This window comes from Dermacentor andersoni, chromosome 10 (genome assembly GCF_023375885.2).
Source record: "Dermacentor andersoni chromosome 10, qqDerAnde1_hic_scaffold, whole genome shotgun sequence".
Taxonomy (NCBI): domain Eukaryota; kingdom Metazoa; phylum Arthropoda; class Arachnida; order Ixodida; family Ixodidae; genus Dermacentor; species Dermacentor andersoni.
The window spans coordinates 105,024,366-105,049,837 of NC_092823.1; the positions used below are offsets into that span (position 1 = coordinate 105,024,366).

A 25,472-nucleotide genomic window follows, 5' to 3' on the forward strand; every position below is an offset into this window, starting at 1 on the left:
CGCTTGCCGCGCCCTCATTGTCGCGCACTCTGTGACCCAAGTAGCGAAACATTAGTTCAAGAGCAGCACGCACCCAGTGCATTCATAGTGCCGTTCTCTAAAGTGTTACCCTGAAAGGCGTTCTCTAAAAACACTAGTGCGTATCCAGTGCATTTGCAGCGCAGCCTTCTAATGCGTCGGGCTTGGGTCCTTGAGGAAACCACGGGACGAGTGTTTGATTCCACTATGTATCGGATAAGTTTAACGGATCTTTTTTTGCATCACTGTAGAGGTGGCCGATTCCCAGTGGCACATACATAGTTACCCTAGTTCGCGTAAAACAAATTCATTGCAGAGCGGCAGAGACCTCCTGGTACATATCCAGTGACCTCAGTAGGCATCACAGAGGTTCACACTGAGGAACAGCACAGACCGAGTGGCGCATATTCAGTGCTCCAAGTCCTGGTCAAGGAGTTTCATCTAAGCGTGGTGCCTACCAAATCCCGCATGTACGACGACCCATGTCGGCGAGAAAGGGGTCTGTAGAAGAGCGGTACTTATGCACACATTGCTACATTCTCGGTGGCCTCAAGTTGGTTCGATGGTTGGTTTCGAACCTTCTTCTATCAGTACAGCAGCTCGATTCACTAACCATTCGACCACGGGCTAGTCAGTGACTCCGATAGGGCGGAGAAAGGCACGATACAAGCGTGCAAACATAGAAGCATATCCCCCGGAAGGTCCGCGAAGTTCCTTAATAAGGCAGACACGTTAGTAATAGTAACTTTACATTGTACATGTATTTTCAACCAAGTAGCATCTCTAAAGCACACAGACCTCTTGATGGAATACCGCATGCCATGCAAAGGTATTTTAGACTTTCTCAAGACTTTTCACTTGGGCGACTCCATTCTTGGGCCATGGATATGTTCCCATTCTTCACCAAATCGTCGTCAACTCATCGCATACTAGAAGGAGTATACGATGAGGTACATGTGTATATCATTATTTTTCCGTGCACAACTTTCATTGCCGTTCTTCCCTCGACAAGTGTGCTGCATTGCCTGCGTCTTCGCAACGACGCGGCATCGGCGTCTCACAGCGCGCATACGCATTATTTGTTGTTCGTACGTTCTCGTAGTTTGTAAACGCTGTCGTGGATAACATAAACCGGGCGGAAAAAATAAAATAGTTTAGCTGTGTGGTGCGTGTACAGAAACATAACGTGAGCTTGCACATTAGATAGGACGAAAATAAGCGCCATTGTATGCGTCACATTTACTTGTATAGTGCACGAACGAAAACATACCGTAAGGTTACACCTTACGTAGGGCGAAAATAAACAAAATTGTGCCCATCACATTTATTTGTACAGTATTGAATTAAATGCTCATTAAAGCTTCGCGTCACATCGATCCCGATATGGCAACTGTATCTTCATGACGTTTTCTATAGCATTCGTGGGGTACCTTGCGCACTTTCTGGGGGCTATGCGCATCCATCTATCTATGTGCAACGCTGTGTATAAGCTCTATTATATTGTGTCTAACCGTTTTCCCGCTTACCTTAGTCGCCGAGTAGTCAGTGGTCGACCGAGTAGCCCGTCGGGCTACTGTGCTGAAGTAACAAGGCCCGAAACCAACTATTCGACCATCTTGGGTCTCTGAGTATGTGGCAATCTATACGCGCATGTTCCGCTCTTCAATTAACCTTTTTTCGTGCCGACATGGGCGACTGTAAACACGGGACTGGGAGGCACCCCTGTTCATAGGAACACTATTACGCCGACTTGAAGTACTCGGTATTTGCCACTCGGTCTATGCTCGGAAACGCCGGTGGGAGCGGAAAGATACCAACTACACGCCTGCAGAAGCCTCCAAACCGCCACGTCGGGAGGGAGCAGCTACGTCAGGGTACCGGGATCACTCTCTTTCCCGTGAAGGCGGACGAGGGCGGAGCAGCAGCTGCGCCTCAAAGCCGGGCTTGAGAGCGTCGTCGCCGGGTGACGTGGCCGGCAGCAGCTGCAGCGGGCGCCGCCGGGAGTCGCGCTCAAGGTCGAAGACCCGGAGCCAGACACCGTCGAGGAACGCCGCTAAACAGGTGGGCTGGGCAGTTAGATCTCCTATCGCTCTTAGCAACAAAGATTTCCCTCCCCTTCCCCAGACTCCCAAGAAAGATTGTGAGGAATGCATGCAACTCAAAGCGCTTGTAGTTAAGCAAAATGAGCAAATCAGCGCGCTTCTTGCGCGCATGGAGGCATTAGAAAAATCGAAAAGCAGCGAGGATGTCACAAAACGCAAAATTGCCAAGAGGGACGCTCAACCGGAGCCCCCGGTAACAGCAATGGAGGCAGAGAAAATTGAATCGAGTCCATCTGAGGAACCGGCGTGGGCCAAGCCCATTGAAGCCCTCACCGAGATGGTCACACAGCTTGCCAGCCAAATCGGCTTGATAACGTCCAAGATGGCCAAGTTCGACGCGCTAGAAGCTAATGTCAACCAGCTGATACTAACCACTCAAAAAGCTAAAAAGGGAGCCCCGTATGGGAAACCGTGCATGGCGAGTAGTCTCACGACTACCAACCTGAGCCAAGATGGCGGCCAGGCGTAAAAATAGGAAGGAAGATACAACGATCTTAGCCCAATGGAACTGCCGAGGAATTAAGGACAAAATAGGCGAATTACAGCAATACATAGATAATGCGGAACACAAACCGGATATCCTTGCAATTCAAGAAACGAACTCGCGACCAAAACTCGCGGGGTACGTCACATACACCGATCCCAGTGAGAAAAGCACAGCCATCCTAGTCCGAAGCAACATAGCTGCAACGCAGCACATTACCACCCAGAGAGGGTGTGAACACGTTCTCTTGGAAATTCACAGCAGAGGCATAGGAAGCAAAGACAGCATCTTTATACTGAACGCATACTGTCGGCCCTCCAAGAAGAACCTCGACATAGAGGGCACATTACTCGACAGCAAGAGAGAGGCGGACAGCCGACCCCTATTGATATTAGGAGATTTCAATGCGCCTCACACAATATGGGGTTACAAATTTTGCTCCAAGAGAGGCAGGGTGCTGGCGAACCTCATGGATCAGCACACATTAGCCCTACTCAACGAACCAGACACTCCCACCCGCATGGGCACAAGTACGACCCGGGACACCACTCCAGACCTTACCCTGCTGAGTGGAACCTTGGACGTGTCGTGGCAGAACACAGGTGCGAACCTGGGGTCGGACCACGATATCCTCAATATTACGATCAGGGGGCCCGCATTCAAGGCCCGAATGGGAACAACAAAGATAACTGACTGGGACAAACTTCGAAAAAGGCAAGCAGCCGATGAAGACGAGGACACGAACAGCACCAAATCGTATGGGGAATGGGCTAAGGAACAACTCGAGCTGGTAGAAAAATACACCCAGAAAATTGCGACCACACTGCAGACACCCTGTGTGGACGCAAAGCTTGCCCACCTTTGGGAAGCACGACACAGCCTCACTAGACGCTGGAAGAAACAACGACACAACAAGAAACTTCGCAAACGCATCCATGATCTCAACAAGCAAGCAGCTGAATACGCGTCGAAGCTGTGCAGAGAGAACTGGCTGAGCGTCTGTGATGGACTGCAGGGCACCCTTTCTACCAGGAAGACGTGGTGCCTCCTTCGTCACCTGATCGATCCTCTCGGCAGCAAAAGCGCCACTAATCGAAGCCTCACGCGCACCCTCAACAACTATACTGGGGGTGCCGACAAACTCATCAACGACCTGAAGGCCAAGTACCTGAAAACGGAGAAAGGTGATATCGCACCTCCCGACTACGCAGGACCTACCAATGAAGCGTTAGACAAGCCATTCACTGACACCGAGTTGATCTCGGCAATCTCCGAGAGCAACAGGGGCAGCGCGCCGGGACCCGATACCATTACCTACAAGTTACTTAACAACCTCGAGCACAAGGCCCGCAGACAGCTACTCGAGTATATGAACCGGGTCTGGGAGTCTGGCAATCTTCCACACGAATGGAAAGAGGCAGAAGTCCGCTTCATACCCAAGCCTGGGAAGACACCTCACATCGACAACATGCGACCGATATCCCTCACGTCCTGCGTGGGGAAGGTCATGGAACGTATGGTACTTAAGAGGTTGCAGCGACATCTTGATGCCACCGATCAGATGCCAGAGACAATGTATGGCTTTAGGCAGCACCTGGGCACCCAGGATGTTCTCGTACAACTCAACGAACTGGTAATTAAGCGAGCAACAAAGCAAGCGCCGCGAGCGATACTAGCGCTAGACCTCACAGGTGCCTTTGATAACGTCACACATGAAAGTGTCCTCCGCAACCTGCGCAACACGGGTTGTGGAGTGAAAACTTATAACTACATCCGAGACTTTCTTCGTAACCGAACGGCAAGGATCAGAATAGGAGAGGAGACATCCCAACCGATCTCCCTGGGGGATCGAGGAACGCCGCAAGGTTCGGTCCTTTCCCCCCTCCTATTTAACATGGCTCTCCTGCCGTTGCCCAAGCTTCTCGAGTCAATAGATGGTCTGGGCCACGCATTATATGCCGACGACATCACCCTCTGGACTGCGAGGGCAGGGTCGGATGGCTGGATGGAAAACACGCTCCAAAAAGCGGCTGACACGATCAACAGCTATGTGAAGACATGTGGCCTTTGCTGTTCGCCTCAAAAATCGGAGCTGACCATTGTCAGACCACGTGCATCAAGGACACAAGCAGAAAACATAGAAATCGCTTTGGAAGGGAACCGGATCCTCCCGGTACCTCAACTCAGGATCCTGGGTCTCCTGATCCAGGCAGACGGCAAGGCAACAGCCATGATTAGAAAATTGAAGCTCACGTCAGACCAAATCTTGAACATGATCAGACGAGTGGCCAACAGGCGGAGGGGTCTGAAGGAATCGGACACCTTGCGCCTCGTTGAGGCCTTTGTTATCTCACGAATCGTCTACGCAGCGCCATACCTGCAGCTCCTCAAGAAGGACGTCTTACAACTTGACGCAATAATCAGGAAAGCCACGAAGCAGGCCCTGGGTATTCCCATAAATTCATCCACGACAAAATTACTTCAAATGGGAGTCCACAACACAGTAGCCGAGCTCGTAGAAGCCCACCTATCCAATCAAAGGGTACGCCTTAGCCAGACCAAGGCGGGCAGAAGCGTCCTCCGCAAGCTAGGATGGCAAGAATCGCACTACACCCGCCACGACCAATTACCCGAAAAGTTGAGTGAGAAGTTGGAATGCAAACCACTACCACGCAACATGAACCCCACAAGGCATGTCGGACGACGCGACGCCCGGGCAAGAGCCATCTCCAGGACCCTGGAGGAAGACGACACTGTTTTATATACAGACGCCTCTCTATCGAAATGCTCCACGAGGGCAACAGTCGTGGTCACCGGGCTAGAAAAGCTGGTCACCTGCGCATCAATCTACACTCCGTCTTCGGAGGAAGCAGAAGAAGCAGCGATAGCTCTCGCACTCCTGCAACCAACCGTCACCAAGATCGTCACGGACTCACAAGCTGCATACAAGAACTACAGATCTGGCTGGGTGTCCCTTGCGGCACTAAAAATTCTTGGTAAAGCTACGCCTCCTAAACAAGCGATCGAATTAGTTTGGGTCCCGGCTCACTCCTCAGTTGAGGGCAATGAATATGCTCATCAACAGGCCCGAGCGCTAAACTCCCGGGCCAACGAGGAGGAGGCAAGGGGATGGCAACCCATCACAAATTACAGAGATATAGTCAAATATTACAGGGACGGCAGGAAGACATTCCCGCACCCCCACCACTCCTTGACCAGAGCCGAACAAACAATATACAGGCAAATCCAGGCAGGATCCTTTCCCCACCCCTGCCTCCAGAACAAGATATACCCAGAGAGATATAAGAACACATGTCCTCACTGCAATGCATTAGGCACCCTTCGGCACGTCATAGGAGAGTGCAATTTTTCCATACACCACCCCCCACCTATACCCATAACTAACCCCCCTGCTATCCCCACCCTTTACGAGCGATGGGAGATCATGCTGTCCAGCCCCGCCCTGGAAGACCAGCTCCGACTGATCCACAGGGGCCAGGCGGCCCTGGAAGCATATGGAGCCCGCGAAGAGGGAGCCACCCCATCAGACGCTTAACGCGTTTCATTTCATAATGGACTAGTAAAGTTGTTTCTCTCTCTCTCTCTCTCTCTATGCTCGTCCCCCAAAACATCTTTCATGACAACTTGCGTATTTGCTACTATGAATGTGCCGCTTTTCAATGACGAAAAAGATTTCTGAGACCTTCCCGACGCTGAAGGGAATCGAACCCGCGTCGCAAGAACAGCAACCTGACACATTAGCAGACTGCGCTAAATATGCACTGGGTATGTACTGCTTTTCGATAGACGTTTTCATGTCAGCTCTTTAGCGACCAGCGCCGTGAATGCGCTGGGTGTGTGCCGCTTTTCAATGCACCTCTCACTAACTTGGGTCCGCGAGCATGTGCCAGTGAGTACGCAGATAGCCAGGGATCCATTCTCGGCGTTCGAAAGCACCGGCGCGCCACGTTTCTGGTCTCAAAGGCCACCCGCGGACTTCTCGGCAGTGCCACTAGATGGCGCAGCGTGTCCAGAAAGAAGCGCGAGAGAGGAGCCCCGTTGCTGCTCGGCGCGTTTCTTAGCTCATCGTGCGCGCCGCCACGCCATGCCTCCCGGAGGCAACGCGCAGGCTTCGCGGCAGCGACGCTAGATGGCACCAAGTTTTCTTAGGGAAGCGTGAATCAGAAGTCCCCCTGTAGTTCAGGCCACATCACACGTTTAGACGGTGGTAATGCATTGCGCCTCTGTACTGATTCAATGCTAACGCATTACCATCGATAGTTATCGTGAGATGGGTTCTGTTGCATTTTTATTCTATGAAGTTGCCTTAATTCCTGTAAACGAGGACGAGCTATGTGCCTTGCATAAAAAAGCAGGATGGAGCTGCTATGCGAGTAGAAAAACTGCGGTGTTCATATTTAACTCTGTGAAGAAGCAGCTCGAACGTGGGTCAAGAGCTACAACCACATGAGGCAGCAAAGATTCGTGCAATGCCGGGTCCTTCAACCATTTCCTCGTGTTCGCACTGTTTCTTCACAAGATGACTGTTAAAGTGCGGCTCAAGCTTTGCATGAACGTGGGTACTGATGGGGTTTGATGGCAGTGTTTTTTTTTCTTGTTAGACGGAGGCTCCTGGCCCATGGTCCAACATTTTGAATTACGTCGGCTTGGTAAGTATTTTGTGGCATTCATTCCCAAGAAAAGTATATTGCATTTAAACACGCCCCCTAAACGCCTCTGAACGCAAAGGTAAGATTGTGGTTAGTCCCTCACCATCCTCACTCTCTGTACAAATTCTCTTTCCAGTTGTCACTCAGTTTTCTAGAACATAAGTGGACACTACATGGTTACGGAAATTCATGTGGACCCATCTCCTCAGCTTAGCCGTTATCATGCTTTTTAAGCACTGTCGGGGCGGCCACATAACCATAGCGGTATTACCTAAAGGGGTAGGCAACCACTGGTGCACTACTTTCTTTTTTTAAGTAAAATCTATAATACACAGACCGGGTGCTCCATCAACGTAAGTTTGAAAGAAGACTTTCATTAAACGGCACATTCGATTCTCATCTATCTAGTCAGTGTTGCACTTGTAGTATTGTACGGCCTTTACATATTACCGCTGTCCTTATAAGCCACATAGATACGCGCGAGATAGCTAAGGATAGCTCTGGCCACTGCATTGTGAGGTGGAGCATGGAGTTCAGGGCTTCTTTCACGCTCGGAAAAACTCTTTTATGTTGCACATACTGACCAACAGAGACCTGCATCAGGAGTTTTTCACGTCTGTTTACAATTCTCCCATTGACAATTTTCATCTAACTTTAATATTTGAGAAGTTGGTTAATTAAGAATAATTATCTAATCAGGTGGCACAAAAAATAACTTGAGACTCTCCAAGCAACGGCCAACAACACTGCGTTTGTTTTGCCACCCTGTATAGTATATGTCGGGTACGCTACATGATTGCAATTTCAATCCGCTGAGAAACGAAGTCAATTCACGCGGTCAACTTACCATTGCTTATTTACTTCCGTAGCCAGCATTGCTAAAGAAAAGGCTATTATGGGAGAAATTTTCTAAGGATTTGCTGCCTCATACGCTTAGTCATGCATCACCTGATCGAAAACTGGGGACTCATGCACACTTTACCTGCGAAATCTGTATGCAACTGCACGGTGCGCTCCTGGCCACATGTGGTCGCGTTCACACACGCCGCGACACGTATTTCGTAGTGCTTCCAGGCACCCAAGTTATCGAGAGCCGGCTGTCGCTCACCAGTCGACAAGGTTTGCTGGCCATCAACTATTACGAGGAAGTCTGTGATGTGGTATCTCGGATCTTGTGGCAATTTCCAGAACAGTTGGACTCAGTCAGCGGTTACTTCCCCGGCTTTAGCACGTGTAGACGCTGGGCCTGCAAAACGTAAAGGCTTACTTCCGTTTTGATGAATGAAGGGGATTTTGCTGCCCTGATGTACTTTCTTATAGCTGTAGGCAACAAAGCTACGCTGTCGATATCGTTAACCTGTAAATTTTCACTGCGTTTATGTTTGTATTAAGGCTTCACTCAGCATTGTACGAGTGAAAGAGAGATAGAATACTGTTATGAGGTCTGTGCAAGGTTTCCTAAAGGCATGCGATAGTGTGATTTATGATTATGCATTGTTACATAAGGTCACTAGAGCACCCGACCTACGTGTTGCAGATCTGACAATAAGCATTGCTAATGCTTAAAGAAACCGCCAATGTATGAAAGCCTCTAACACTGCAGCTAGAATAGAATTGGCAGAACGTTCTAAGTTAATCAACAAGCGTTAGACAGCTGACATAAGGAACTATATTATGGATAGAATTGAACATGCTCTCAGGAACGGAGGAAGCCTAAAAGCAGTGAAGAAGAAACTAAGAATAGGCAAGAATCAGATGTATGCGTTAAAAGACAAAGCCGGCAATATCGTTACTAATATGGATGAGATAGTTCAAGTGGCTGAGGAGTTCTATAGAGATTTATACAGTACCAGTAGCACCCACGACGATAACGTGAGAGAGAATAGTCTAGAGGAACTTGAAATCCCACAAGTAACGCCGGAACAAGTAAAGAACGCCTTGGGAGCTATGCAAAGGGGGAAGGCAGCTGGGGAGGATCAGCTAACCGATTATTTGTTGAAGGATGGTGGGAAAATTGTCCTAGACAGACTGGCCACCGTATATACACAATGCCTCATGACCTCGAACGTACCCAAATCTTGGAAGAACGGTAACATAACCTTAATCCATAAGAAAGGGGACGCCAAAGACTTAAAAAATTATAGACCGAACAGCTTACTGTCCATTTCCTACAAAGAATTTACTAAGGTAATCACAAATAGAATCAGAAACACCTTAGACTTCTGTCAACCAAAGGACAAGGCAGGATTCCGTAAAGGCTACGCAACAATAGACCATATTCACACTATCAATCAGGTGATAGAGAAATGTGCGGAATATAACCGACCCTGGATACTGGAAGATATCTATAGCGACTCCACAGCCACCGCAGTCCAGCATAAAGAAAGCAACAAAATCGCAATAAAGAAAGGCGTCACACAGGGAGACACGATCTCTCCAATGCTATTCATAGCATGTTTACAGGAGGTATCCAAAGACCTGGAGTGGGAAGGATTGGGGATATATGTTTATGGAGAATACCTTAACAACTTGCGATTCGCTGATGATATTGCCTTGCTTAGTAACTCAGGAGACCAATTGCAAAGCATTCTCATTGACCTGGAGAGGCGAAGCAGAAGGGTGGGTCTGAAAATTAATGTGCAGAAAACTAAAGTAATGTTTAACAGTCTCGGAAGAGAACAGCAGTTTACGATAGGTAGCGAGGCACTGGAAGTGGTAAGGGAATACATCTACTTAGGGTAGGTAGTGACCACGGATCCGGATCATGAGACTGAAATAACTAGAAGAATAAGAATGGGCTGGGGTGCGTTTGGGAGGCATTCTCAAATCATGAACAGCAGGTTGCCACTATCCCTCAAGAGAAAAGCGTATAACAGCTGTGTCTTACCAGTACTCACGTATGGGGCCGAAACCTGGAGGCTTACGAAAAGGGTGCTGCTGAAATTGAGGACGACGCAACGAGCTATGGACAGAAGAATGATGGGTGTAACGTTAAGGGATAAGAAAAGAGTAGATTGGGTGAGGGAACAAACGCGGGTAAATGACATCTTGGTTGAATTCAAGAAAAAAAAAGGGGCATGGGCCGGACATGTAATGAGGAGGGAAGGTAACCGATGGTCATTAAGGGTTACGGACTGGATTCCAAGGGAAGGGGAGCGTAGCAGGGGGCGGCAGAAAGTTAGGTGGGCGGATGACATTAAGACGTTTGCAGGGACAGCATTGCCACAATTAGTACATGACCGGGGTAGTTGGAGAAGTATGGGAGAGGCCTTTACCCTGCAGTGGGCGTAACCAGGTTGATGATGATGGCTTCAGCCTATAAATTTATTTGTCCCACCTACAACAGCCGATAAGCAGCGTTAGTGTATCATGATTCGCGAAAGCCATAGGAAATGTATTGCAACAAACTGTGCCATTAGTGCTTAAAGTATGCGGTTCACTTCTTTAAACCTCGGTGATTTTCAGGGACGCTACCTTGGCACTCGTCCAGTAGGCGGATGTTCCGAAACGGCCACTGATGACGTTGCGGGAACACAGTCTTCACGGTCTGAAGAGACTTCAGTGAGTAGCTTACCATTGAAGAGTCATTGTCGAAATTAATATGTACTAAAAGACGTTATCATATCCTTTTTAGGTCATAGTTCAAATGCTGTTTCAACAATTTTCCTATATTCCCGCGTTTCCGCGTTGCATGTAAATGGGCCCCTGCGTGGTCTGATGATGTCAGACATGCTTTCTTGTAAGGTTTTCGCTTTCATGGTTTACTTACGCCGAATTAAGGCCTCGGTCCTTCAGTGGAGTAGTCCTAAGCTGAACACAGGACTGTGAAGTGCATGGCGTCGGCTACCATAGATCCCTTGATACAGTGGCCTTTCGAATCGGAGCTACGGGCTTACTACCATGGGATTTCTTATCTTTCGGGCCTCATACACTGCCCACTAGAGATGTCGCGGCGAGAGTGCTGATTGAAACAGATTCGCACTTTCAACGCTAGCAGTTTGCTCTACCTGCTTCACCTATTTGGCCTATTGCACCAAGAGAACGACCTAGCGGCGTACTTGCAAGCGTACTGTCCTCACACCGATAAAGTCTTCGCAAGCAGTTGCCTGCGAAGCATAGAGTATTTCGAAAGATTCCTTCACTATCAGCTGTTGCATTACACCTTAAAGCACAGCGTATCATTTTTTCGTACCCTTGGATAATACCTTAAAATTGCGCTTTAAGACGGTGAAATATACTGTAACACCGACGGGCTTTTTTTTCATACCATTTGGTGGATTCATCATAGATAGGTAATAAAAACAATTACTAAAGGGTTATCGGTCTTATGAGTAATTTCAACACGAACAATGCCCCATTGTTCCTCTTCGTACGAATGTGCACTGCTTGGCAAAAAATTAGACTAGCACGTTATATGTTTTCGTAAAATAGAAAAGTATTCAGTGAATCGGCAAAACCTGATGAAGTGAATTGGAATGGTGTTCTGCATTAGCGCTTACAAGGCGGGGTTCGCCTTTTTAAATCTCATTGATTTTCAGGGGCAATGCGGTGAGGTTGGTCAAGAAGCTGGCTGTTCCCAAATGGCCGCAAGTGAAAGTGTGCAAACGCAGCCTTCACGGTCTGAAGAGACTCCGGTGAGTAGCTTAAGATTGAACGGTTATTGTGGAACTTCATGTCTATTGATACTCCAGATCAAAGTGTATAAGGTCATAGTTAAGAGACCGTTTCAAAAATTTTCTTTTCAGTCCTCTACAGTGATCCTAATGAAAACCATAGATTTGCTTATCTTTTATATTTCTTAAAAGGTCCCTAAACAACCCAGAGGTCGGAAATTTGTAATATAGTGACTGTTGTGTACGACTCTACGGCGGACATGCTGCCTCAAGAAATACCGAAATAAGGCCGTAAAAGCAGAGTTAGAAGCGTTTGGCAATCAAGAATGTGGTCACGGTTCGTGTACGCGAAATGTGAATATGAAATACGAGCGATGTGGCACTGCCTATTGAACACCGAAACACGCACCACGTGTGCGCGCATGTAAGCAACACAACTAGTGAGAGCAGGCGTACGACAGGCATCAACTGCACGGTGGCATGCTCGCAGAGTCGTAAGCTCTCGGAGGTCGACAAATTCAGAGCGTTTACCCTGTTTAGTTCACCTGGAAGGCCCTTATGATGCCACAATACGCAAAAAGACACCGGAAAGGACAGGAGTGGAGCAGGTGATTGTGTTTTTTTTTTTTCTGAAATTGTTGTCTCTTCGCGCCGCGCAGCTCAGCCACGTTCTCCAAAGACGTTCGTCACAGCATTCTGTACACGATGTCCGTGTTTATTGAAAATGATTAAAAAAATATGTGAAAGGTTTATTATGGGCCCTTTATGGACGGGTAAACTTCAGCGTTATTCGTTGTATGCTTTAGTAAGGAGCGAAAATAAATGTATTCCATAACATTTCTTCAGCCTTTGCACAAATCCTTTCACGAAGTACACTCATCTGAGCTTCTTCTTTAGGGATAGAGAGCATTGCTCTAGCAGAATTACGACATTGTTTCCACCGATCGGTGTGCAGTCCCAAATGGCAGCCAGTGAGTGATTAATTCTCATAAAATTGCAAATGTGCGCAGTCGTTCTGTCACCGGCTTGTCGAGAAACAATAGAAATTTTGGTTCATCGGACAATCCTGTATGGAAGTAATTTTTGCCATCTACCGGCTTTTAGTCGTATTGTATCACACGCACTGAGAATATTAGAAACGTACTCGTATTTGGCGCTCGTGCCTACGCATTCTCACTACAACGTCTCCTGTGTAATATACAAACGATATGCGTGGCATGAACCTTCCTGGCTCCTTGTTTTATTCAAATCTGTAGTCGTCAACATATATTCGCTATATTTTTATCGTTTAGCGTCACACTTACACTGCATTGTACGGTTTTGGAACATAATATTTTACTTAATGATCGCGCGTGTCGAACGTGGTACTCGAAATTCCGTCTATTCGTACGCCTACTAGATATCGCACTATGGACAGCATATTACACAATGTGTATTGCGTCACTAAATGGAATCGTTAGCAATGTAATTTGCTCAACGACACTAAAGAAATGTTCCTTAGCGCTTAGCACAGCTCATACCAAGGAAGCAATAAAAAAACACGGCGAGGTCCTTTTCTTCGACCTATGCAATGTTGTAGCAGGACCTCGCTATTTCCATTCACTCAGGCCTTGAGTAACGGATTTGAGCACGAGATTTCCCACTAGGAGTCGTAGTGTGAAAATCTATGGTGATGGGATCCCGCGAATAGTCATACCAGAGGGCTCTATCGTGCATGCTAAAGCTGAAAGCAGTGATAAATCATTGGGTACAACTGAAGTAGTGCGTGAAGAATCAATAAACATGCCAAACGAATGACGATGTCACAACAATCACGAGTGAGACCAGTTACGACATCAGAAGACAATCTGGAAACCATGCAGAGGTGAGCTTGGAGAAGCAAAGCGATAGCTGTATACTCCATAAGATTTAACAGGTCACGGTGACGCAGTAAACTTGGCGAGGCAATTTCAAAGCGAATAATATGCAAAGACCAGCCAAGGAATGAGCGCCAGCATGTCAGAAATCTATGATGCCCAGAAAATTACTTGCCTTTTGGAAATAGTCGTCTTTCTTGGTTGGTAGCTCTAGTGGCAGTTGGCACTTGAAAACAAGGGCACCTTTCGAAAAAGCACCACGTTGCTGAAGATCGTTAGATTCCGCTGCAGGCCCAACTAGAAGCACGGGCATTTTCGCTTTGTCGCTCCACATCAATTCTTCACGGCGCAAACGGGCTTTGTTGTTCTACGTCAGCGCCTACCCTCGTTTTCATTTCAATAGCAATTATATGGACACTCCAGTCGCATTTCCGCCGGCGGCGTCGCCATCGCCGTAATGTTCTGTATAAAGACCAAGGGCCATAACATCGTCGCCAAGCGCCGTATGCTGTATGTGCGAGTGAAAGCGTGCTACAGTGGGAGGCGGGGCGTTCTAGGAGGCGGGGCGTTCTACACTTGCGGCTACGCGGCCACGCGGCCCCTATACTGAAAGCGACCTGCCATGAGTACAGTGTGTAGCATCGCCGGACGCTCATAGCTTCGTGTGGGCTGTGTTCTCAACGCTTTGTTCGTGTTGAAGCGACAGGATGCGCGAAGGTTAATTGGTTCGCTGCTACTGTCACGCTTTCTCATTCACGTGTTTTGACAGCGAGTGTGCGCGATTATCGAGCGACATGTGCTTACATTCGCCACTGCATGTAAAAATGTGTTAACTGAACAAATGTTTACGAGTTTATGGGGCCGATAAAGCTACTGTCCTTACTTCCTTTATCTATCTACTAATTTTCTATCGCTATCGATATTTCTCCTTTCGGGCAAAACTGCGACCTTTTTTCTCCTGATCCTTGCCTCTGATCCTCTGAGCCATGTCATATCCCTTCATCAGCCGTCAGTCAGATTTTCATTTTGTGCGTTAAATGAGCCCTTATCTTCTGCAGAAGAGCTTAGAAATTCCTTAACTGGTGTCAAATCGTAATGCTCTTTCTTTTATTTACCTGTAAAGTATTATGTTTTAGTTCGGAAGGTGCCTGCTATCCTAGTATTTTAGTTTACAAAAGCAGCAAGAAAGGATTTACATTAGAAAACACCGTTAAGGGAAGCCTACGAGCCTAAACTACTATTAAACATTGTGCACGATGACCAGTCAAAACAGAGTAAAGGAAGAAACAAAAGTCTACGAGTCTACAAAGACACAATCATGAAAAGATAATCCGAAATATTATCCCCTGCATTACCATGAGTCTTGCCAGGCACCAACTGGTGGAAGCCATGATACGGTTACCAATGTATGATGTGTAGAATTGTAATTGTAATACTTCACTAAGGATTCAGGCAAACAAGACTGAATGTCAGTATTTCGGGGGTCGTAACAGGATAGGCATTAACAAGTTCTGAAAAGCAGGTTACAGCGTTCTCTAAAAAATAGTATAATCAGTACGTCTTAGCACTGCTAAAATGTGTAGCACGAACACTAAGGCTAAGAGGAAAAAACGAGAACTAAGGATCACGCACCAAATGACGGGACGACACACGATAGGCGCAACGTGAAGACAGGAAGACAGTGCTGTAGATTACAAAGCAAACGTATTGGGAAATATACTAGTGGAGGGTAAGTGAGTAAATAGGGTTGGCAGCCCGTTTATTGCGTAGAAATTGTGTTCTATTGAAATTACAGCAAGGTTGCGTAGGAAAGTGGAGCTCATTCGTGGACAGCAGTGATTTTGGTGGTCTGGTGACAATAGGAAATTTTGGACCAAATTTCGTCTGATGCTAACGGGTATAACTTCGAGTCGCTGGGCGCAGCGTTGATCCTGCAGTCCACATAACCTATGCTGATTATGATGATAAACGGCTAACTAGGCACACCACGCGAATACCTTTGTCTTTCAGTGGACTCGACGATGACTGCCATTGTAATTCGTATTATAGAGAACAGTATGCTACAAAGCTTGCTGTTCAAGTTAAAGGTTTAGTGCGCTTCCTGGAAATCGACAGGTGTACTACATACAAGAAAGGCAATATGTTGTGCTTTCCGACAAAGAACAAACTATTGCAGGGTGATCATCATTGGATGAGCTCGAGAAAGTCAAACCCGAGCTCACAATCTCTGCAACCGCCGATCGGCAAATGGCCACAACAGCTGCAGCAAGGAGACTGGGGAGGATCTAAAACGACTTACTACACAGGCAAAGCTCCATCAGTAAGAAAAACACCACACCGCTCGCGTAATTCAAAGGACAAAAGCCAACAGACCCTAAGATGGAGAAAGCAGCAATGCTTCGAAAAAATCGACTACTACGCTGACGTAAGCAGTTACTACGACGAACATAAAGGTACAGATGCAGACAACGACTACAATGACATTGAACACAACCGGTTTGCGGGTCCAGGCCAGAGGGATGGTCACGATGAAAGCTCGGTTGTTGACCGATTTGTTCAGGCAAACACCACACTGCAAACACTTAAACTGTAACACTTAAACTGTAACAAAACACTGTAAACGATTTCAGTGCGTTGAAACTTTTCTTCAAGAACTTGAATCATGCAGAAAGTCTTGAAATTATTAAAACGGACCAGAAGGCTCTTAGGCAGAGAAAGTTTGCAATATTATCCAGTTTGCAACGTCCATTTGGCTAGTGCTATGACAGCTTAGCAAACTGTATTTACCTAAGTGTCGCCATCTTCAGTTGCTACAGATTGATTGTCGTATTCCACTATCCTATAGGCTGCTTGCAAAGAAATAAGACATGTTTATCTGCGTATCAGCTACGGACGCATGAAATCGAGCCAACACTTGTAGACCAAATACTTTAATGTTGTTTTCTTGACTACACTTAAGCAGCCATCACCTATTAGTAATCCACGAGCACTGAGCTGAACACGCCTCGCATAATGTAAGGATATTTTTTTATTGATTCCCTATCTTTCGTATGCGCTATCATTCAAGACTGTCTCATCGAGGCTGCAACATATATGGAGCGTCACTCTGACCATTCATGAATCCCGAAAAACAATGCATGGGAATGGAATAAATACATAATTTTGGTACAATAATTGACACCTGGGAGCAGAACAAGATGCCCTTCTTGGCGCCAGGGTGGTTCACGGATCAGGCACTATCTTGTGCACGTTCTGTCCATGATTTCCCGCATAAGCAAATGTACTCTTCCGTCACCTTCATCGAAAGCGTTAATTGGGGTTTTTCGTTTATTTTGCTTTGCTGAGAAGTGACAAATTCCTACGACACGTCTTTGGTGGTCAGTGTTAGCTAACTTCTCCTTCACCGATAGCATGTTTATGCAGCACTGTTCACACAAGACAGTGACGAACCACTTGGTAACACGCAGCTATGCTCTCATATTTTTTTCTCCAGCTACTCCACGATGTCAGGAAAGAAATGCACCTTTCGCCTGAGAGTGCCGAACCAAATGAGAAAAATGCTTCGTTTGTGGAAGCAAGAACGGCCTTCAGTACATCCGAGGAAACTCAAAAGAGCTGTTCTTGCTTTAGTGTTTTAACAGAGTGTAGTTTGTTCAGATTTAAATGATTCAGCGAAAGCTTAATTAAAAGTAGCTTTTCTTATGTATATTACAAGCGGATTGTTTATGCTCAGGCGCTTAGGATTCAGGTTTGGCTGAGCAATTAAGAATTATCCGTACGTTTGTTGTGAGATCTTCAGGCAGATTGTCTTTTGTTGCTGGTTTTGGTGCATGACAATAAAAGGAACAGAACACGCTGCGATTCCGCAGTTATCATCTTACTTGCTGTCGGTTCATATAGAGCCATGACCAGACCTGTCGTAATTTTGCTACTGCAAGATAGGCTTCAAAAGTAGAAACATTTCTTCACATTTTCAAGGAATTCTATAAATTTATGAAGTCATTTTTCCTCTAAGCACTTCGTCATGTGCAAATATGATGACTGCGACCTTTGGCGCCTTACACGAATATCGGTGTCTGGCTGAAAGCAACCCTAAAATGACTTGCATCGTAAATGGACCAGACCTTGAATTGTGTACCAAAACTGTTGCATAATCAGGGTGCACATGTGATCGGCAAGTTTTCTACGCACTATAATGGCACAGATAGCTTAATTCGATATCGGTCTGCAATTCAAAATGGGATATACCACAGCGATAACTATACGCACGCAGATTTGCCTAAAATGCCGTAGTATCGCTCAGAACAGTTGACTTTGATCTGTAGGCCTAGTTAAGCTCTATTACGCAATATTTTATTCAGATAGCTGCTCAATCAATAGTTCATTTCTTAAAAGCACCTTTAATATTAGCGTCTTGCTTACCAATTAACACTTTCACAGGATTCCGCTTTCGTGCCATAGTGATACTACAGTTGGTCAGCGACGAGGTCGTTATTCACTTCTGCCAATATCCCGCGCCGATCGTCACTCTCGCTATTCGTAAATGTGTCCTGTAAAGCAAGAAAAATTGATTATACCGATAGCTGAATCACCAATGCCAAATTTGTTCTGAATCAAAATGAATGTTTTGAGCTGGTATTAAACCAGCAAATCAGAGTTCTGTTCTGAGCATTCTATCTATTAGGAATAATAATGTAACCCGTTAGTCCAGGGGCTGCTTGCGGGAACATTTAATAACGAAAGTAATAACGAATTTAAGAACGCTTTCTTCTGCAGACTATTAGTTTATTATTTGGTAATATTTTCATTATTATGTGTTCGTGCAAGCCGCCCCAGGTCTTTAAACAAGGAGATGAGATGTTATCACATTGCAGACCTAGACTTCGAAGAAAAAAATATTTCGATCGTTGACTCTGATATTTTCTTTAATGCTCAACTACTGGTCCATTATTTGAATGCGTTTTGCACAACTCAAGCCAGCCTTTGAGGCCCGACACGAAATGAATATTCCCTGTGTTGAAAGAAACATCACCGTCGACTACGCGCAATAAAGCACGTTGTATTTCACGTTTTCTCTCCCCTCATTTCACGGTGTGTGTGCTTTCTGGATGCACAATTCTGAGTGCACAGCAACTGCCGTCAAGTTCAACTGGAACAACCAAGGTGCATTTCCAAAGGCGTACGTACCTTCAAACGCAGAGAGTAAAGACCAAAATCGAGACTTTGGAAGGAACGCTCACTAAGCTAGCATATTTTCATGGCACCCCGAACACAAATGTCCAGCACCACACTCAGCAGGAACGTACAGGTGCATAAGACGTATTTGTATAAAGTATGGCCGGAAATGTATATGTCACGCCCTCATCAGCACAAAGTATGTACGTACGTGTCCGTAACCCAGTGCTGTAATAGCTGGTTTCTTTAGTGCATTTGTGGCTACACGGTTGAAGATGCGATCTTGAAGCTTTAAGCATGTATATGCTCTTTTCTAAGCCAGTATTGATTTTATATCTTCTTGAGCATCTAATTGCAGTGTTCTCATTACAGCAGTCAGTTTACTGCTGCAGGGTATATCAACCCTATCCAGCGGTTGGCTTTAGAAATCAGTGAGCCCGAAAATGTCTTTTACCGAGTTTTGCTGTGGTTTATTAAAAATACAAGACAGGTGCCTTCTCCCTTAAATATAAAAGGCTGCCGTCGCCCATTTTTATGCTCTGTAAATATGTATCCAAATGTATTTGTCGCTTCCCACTGTGCTATGCACAGGTACTGATGTAACCTATAAATCAGATCCTGTCCATCATATTCGTGCATAAATTATTATAATTTGGTGGCATGAATGATGGAACAGCTAGGTTTAGTAGCTTAGCCTCATACGCGCAGCGTACAAATCAATCCTCTTTCGCACTGAAAGGGAGAGCAGTTGCTGAAGGACGACTGGAGAACTTGGAGTAAAACGTGTTGGTTATAGATCTATTAAAGCCAAGCTCTATTTTCCAAACCACGCCCCTGTTTCGCATCTGTTGGTAACTTGGCCAGTCGCGTTTAGTCGGTGTCTTGTATGATAGGAGAGAGGAAAGCGGTTTATTGAATCGGGTTACAAAACAGGGGCTTGCATCCTGTATAGCAAAATAATAAATCAGCTTATGGCACATGCGAATATTACGAGCAAAAGTAAGGGAACCGGAGTGGCTGTTCTTCATTTTTTGCCAACCTGAAGTAAAACATGTACATGGAACGCGTACAATGCATACAACACAAAGATTATGACCGTATAATATCCGCAGATAGTAAACTTTAAAGCACACAACTATGTTATTGCGAGAACGCATGATGTTCAGCAGCTTACTTTAATAGCAATATTATTTTTGGATTCGGGCTCGCAAATTTTTGCGTAGTTTTACACACTCATTGCACTGAACAATTTGAACCTCATACATAAAAAGGACGTGACGGGCACTGGAAAGGAACATGTTTTACTAACACGCAATATGTGCGTATTGTGTGTGTATGATTTGTAAGCTTTATTTCTTTTCATTTTTCAATGCGTAAGCATTTCTATGCCTAACCAACGAGAAAACTAGTCCCTCCGTCAATCCGTCGGGTAAGACGATTGCTCTCAAGAAAGGGCCCGCAGCAATGAGCGAATTCACATTCCTGCTGTCTCTCACTTCAACGTGAACTAAGCGGAACACAGCGCTCACGAAGCCGTCAACACTGATGCACTCAGTGCCCGTCGCAGATCGCTTTCGCAAGGGTAGCTTGTTGGGCTAGTTGGTACATGGTTATACTAGAATAATGACGGAAATTTGAAAAAGCAAAAAAAAAATCGAGGTGCAGACATACACAAAGCGACAGGAAGGTGTCGGGAAGCTTCACCATAGCTGCATGTGATAGCTACGAACGCTGCGAATTCTCTTTCCCTCGCTTGCCGCACCCTCATCGGCGCGCACTCTGTGACCCAAGTAGCGAAACATTGGTTCAAGAACAGCACGCACCCAGCACGCACCCATTCATAGGGCCGTTTCCTGAAGTGTTACCCTGAAAGGTGTTCTCTTAAAACACTAGTGCGTATCCAGTGCATTTGCGGCGCAGCCTCCTAATGCGTCGGGCTTGAGTCCTTGAGGAAACCATGGGACGAGTGTTCTATTCCACTATGTATCGGATAAGTTCAACGGATCTTTTTTTTTGCATCACTGTAGAGGTGGCCGATTCACAGTGGCCCATACCTAGTTACCCTAGTTGGCGTGAAAGAAATTCATTGCAGAGCGGCACAGACCTCCTGGTACATATCCAGTGACCTCAGTAGGCATCACAGAGGTTCACAGTGAGGAACAGCACAGACCGAGTGGCGCATATTCAGTGCTCCAAGTCCTGGTCAAAGAGTTTCATCTAAGTGTGGTACCTACCAAGTCCCGCATGTACGACGACCCATGTCGGCGAGAAAGGGGTCTGTAGAAGAGCGGTACTCATGCACACATTGCTACATACTCGGTGGCCTCAAGTTGGTTCGATGGTTGGTTTCGAACCTTCTCCTATCAGTACAGCAGCTCGATTCACTAACCATTCGACCACGGGCTAGTCAGTGACTCCGATAGGGCGGAGAAAGGCACGATACAAGCGTGCAAACATAGAAGCATATCCCCCGGAAGGTCCGCGAAGTTCTTTAATAAGGCAGACACGTTAGTAATAGTAACTTTACATTGTACATGTATTTTCAACCAAGTAGCATCTCTAAAGCACACAGACCTCTTGATGGAATACCGCATGCCATGCAAAGGTATTTTAGACTTTCTCAAGACTTTTCACTTGGGCGACTCCATTCTTGGGCCATGGATATGTTCCCACTCTTCACCAAATCGTCGTCAACTCATCGCATACTAGAAGGGGTATACGATGAGGTACATGTGCATATCATTATTTTTCCGTGCACAACTTTCATTGCCGTTCTTCCCTCGACAAGTGTGCTGCATTGCCTGCGTCTTCGCAACGACGCGGCATCGGCGTCTCACAGCGCGCATACGCATTATTTGTTGTTCGTACGTTTTCGTAGTTTGTAAACGCTGTCGTGGATAACGTAAACCAGGCGGAAAAAATAAAATAGTTTAGCTGTGTGGTGCGTGTACAGAAACATAACGTGAGCTTGCACATTAGATAGGACGAAAATAAGCGCCATTGTATGCGTCACATTTACTTGTATAGTGCACGAACGAAAACATACCGTAAGGTTACACCTTACGTATGGCGAAAATAAACAAAATTGTGCCCATCACATTTATTTGTACAGTATTGAATTAAATGCTCACTAAAGCTTCGCGTCACATCGATTCCGATATGGCAACTGTATCTTCATGACGTTTTCTATAGCATTCGTCGGGTACCTTGCGCACTTTCTGGGGGCTATGCGCATCCATCTATCTATGTGCAACGCTGTGTATAAGCTCTATTATATTGTGTCTAACCGTTTTCCCGCTTACCTTAGTCGCCGAGTAGTCAGTGGTCGACCGAGTAGCCCGTCGGGCTACTGTGCTGAAGTAACAAGGCTCGAAACCAACTATTCGACCATCTTGGGTCTCTGAGTATGTGGCAATGTATACGCGCATGTTCCGCTCTTCAATTAACCTTTTTTCGTGCCGACATGGGCGACTGTAAACACGGGACTGGGAGGCACCCCTGTTCATAGGAACACTATTACGCCGACTTGAAGTACTCGGTATTTGCCACTCGGTCTATGCTCGTCCCCCAAAACATCTTTCATGACAACTTGCGTATTTGCTACTATGAATGTGCCTCTTTTCAATGACGAAAAAGATTTCTGAGACCTTTCCGACGCTGAAGGGAATCGAACCCGCGTCGCAAGAACAGCAACCTGACACATTAGCAAACTGCGCTAAATATGCACTGGGTATGTACTGCTTTTCGATAGACGTTTTCATGTCAGCTCTTTAGCGACCAGCGCCGTGAATGCGCTGGGTGTGTGCCGCTTTTCAATGCACCTCTCACTAACTTGGGTCCGCGAGTATGTGCCAGTGAGTACGCAGATAGCCAGGGATCCATTCTCGGCGTTCGAAAGCACCGGCGCGCCACGTTTCTGGTCTCAAAGGCCACCCGCGGACTTCTCGGCAGTGCCACTAGATGGCGCAGCGTGTCCAGAAAGAAGCGCGAGAGAGGAGCCCCGTTGCTGCTCGGCGCGTTTCTTAGCTCATCGTGCGCGCCGCCACGCCATGCCTCCCGGAGGCAACGCGCAGGCTTCGCGGCAGCGACGCTAGATGGCACCAAGTTTTCTTAGGGAAGCGTGAATGAGAAGTCCCCCTGTAGTTCAGGCCACATCTCACGTTTAGACGGTGGTAATGCATTGCGCCTCTGTACTGATTCAATGCTAACGCATTACCATCGATAGTTATCGTGAGATGGGTTCTGTTGCATTTTTATTCTATGAAGTTGCCTTAATTCCTGTAAACGAGGACGAGCTATGTGCCTTGCATAAAAAAGCAGGATGGAGCTGCTATGCGAGTAGAAAAACTGCGGTGTTCATGTTTAACTCTGTGAAGAAGCAGCTCGAACGTGGGTCAAGAGCTACAACCACATGAGGCAGCAAAGATTCGTGCAATGCCGGGTCCTTGAACCATTTCCGCGTGTTCGCACTGTTTCTTCACAAGATGACTGTTAAAGTGCGGCTCAAGCTTTGCATGAACGTGGGTACTGATGGGGTTTGATGGCAGCGTTTCTTTTTCTTGTTAGACGGAGGCTCCTGGCCCATGGTCCAACATATTGAATTACGTCGGCTTGGTAAGTATTTTGTGGCATTCATTTCCAAGCAAAGTATATTGCATTTAAACACGCCCCCTAAACGCCTCTGAACGCGAAGGTAAGAGAGTGGTTAGTCCCTCACCATCCTCACTCTCTGTATTAACTCTCTTACCAGGTGTCACTCAGTTATCTAGAACATGAGTGGACACTACATAGTTACGGAAATTCATGTGGACCCATCTTCCCAGCTTAGCCGTTATCATGCTGTTTAAGCACTTCCGGGCGGCCACATAAACATAGCGGTATTACCTAAAGGGGTAGGCAAACACAGGTGCACTACTTTCTTTTTTTAAGTAAAATCTATAATACACAGACCGGGTGCTCCATCAACGTAAGTTTGAAAGAAGACTTTCATTAAACGGCACATTCGACTCTCATCTATCTAGTCAGTGTTGCACTTGCAGTATTGTACGGCCTTTAGATATTACCGCTGTCCTTTTAAGCCACATAGATACGCGCGAGATAGCTAAGGATAGCTCTGGCCACTGCATTGTGAGGCGGAGCGTGGAGTTCAGGGCTTATTTCACGCTCGGAAAAGCTCTTTTATGTTGCACATACTAACCAACAGAGACCTGCATCAGGAGTTTTCCACGTCTGTTTACAATTTTCCCATTGACAATTTTCATCTAACTTTAATATTTGAGAAATTGGTGAATTAAGAATAATTATCTAATCAGGCGGCACAAAAAATCATTTGAGACTCTCCAAGCAACGGCCAACAACAGTGCATTTGTTTTGCCACCCTGTATAGTATATGTCGGGTACATTACATGATTGCAATTTCAGGCCGCTGAGAAACGAAGGCAATTCACGCGGTCAACTTACCATTGCTTATTTACTTCCGTAGCCAGCATTGCTAAAGAAAAGGCTATTATGGGAGAAATTTTCTAAGGATTTGCTGCCTCATACGCTTCGTCATGCATCACCTGATCGAAAACTGGGGACTCATGCACACTTTACCTGCGAAATCTGTATGCAACTGCACGGTGCGCTCCTGGCCACATGTGGTCGCGTTCACAAACGCCGCGACACGTATTTCGTAGTGCTTCCAGGCACCCAAGTTATCGAGAGCCGGCTGTCGCTCACCAGTCGACAAGGTTCGCTGGCCATCAACTATTACGAGGAAGTCTGTGATGTGGTATCTCGGATCTTGTGGCAATTTCCAGAACAGTTGGACTCAGTCAGCGGTTACTTCCCCGGCTTTAGCACGTGTAGACGCTGGGCCTGCAAAACGTAAAGGCTTACTTCCGTTTTGATGAATGAAGGGGATTTTGCTGGCCTGATGTACTTTCTTATAGCTGTAGGCAACAAAGCTATGCTGTCGATATCGTTAACCTGTAAATTTTCACTGCGTTTATGTTTTTATTAAGGCTTCACTCAGCATTGTACGAGTGAAAGAGAGATCGAATACTGTTATGAGGTCTGTGCAAGGTTTCCTAAAGGCATGCGATAGTGTGATTTATGATTATGCATTGTTACATAAGGTCACTAGAGCACCCGACCTACGTGTTGCAGATCTGACAATAAGCATTGTTAATGCTTAAAGAAACCGCCAATGTATGAAAGCCTCTAACACTGCAGCTAGAATAGAATTGGCAGAACGTTCTAAGTTAATCTACAAGCGTTAGACAGCTGACATAAGGAACAATATTATGGATAGAATTGAACATGCTCTCAGGAACGGAGGCAGCCTAAAAGCAGTGAAGAAAAAACTAAGAATAGGCAAGAATCAGATGTATGCGTTGAGAGACAAAGCCGGCGATATCGTTACTAATATGGATGAGATAGTTCAAGTGGCTGAGGAGTTCTATAGAGATTTATACAGTACCAGTAGCACCCACGACGATAATGTGAGAGAGAATAGTCTAGAGGAACTTGAAATCCCCCAAGTAACGCCGGAACAAGTAAAGAACGCCTTG

At 46.2% G+C, this 25,472-nt stretch overlaps 1 protein-coding gene across 15 annotated transcripts in view; it reads left to right on the forward strand.

The window, feature by feature from the left end:
- LOC126544568 (uncharacterized) overlaps positions 1-25,472 on the forward strand; it is a 113,384-nt gene that overhangs the window by 54,220 nt on the left and 33,692 nt on the right. For 14 of the 15 annotated variants that reach the window (XM_055077717.2, XM_055077710.2, XM_055077713.2 and 11 more), the window contains 4 exons: positions 7,227-7,274; positions 10,740-10,835; positions 11,813-11,908; positions 23,485-23,532. In XM_055077717.2, the coding sequence (XP_054933692.1) occupies positions 7,227-7,274; positions 10,740-10,835; positions 11,813-11,908; positions 23,485-23,532 (288 nt within the window). Of the gene's footprint in view, positions 1-7,226; positions 7,275-10,739; positions 10,836-11,812; positions 11,909-17,236; positions 18,811-23,484; positions 23,533-25,472 lie in introns of those variants that run through there. The other variant, XM_055077724.2, reaches the window with a different exon arrangement.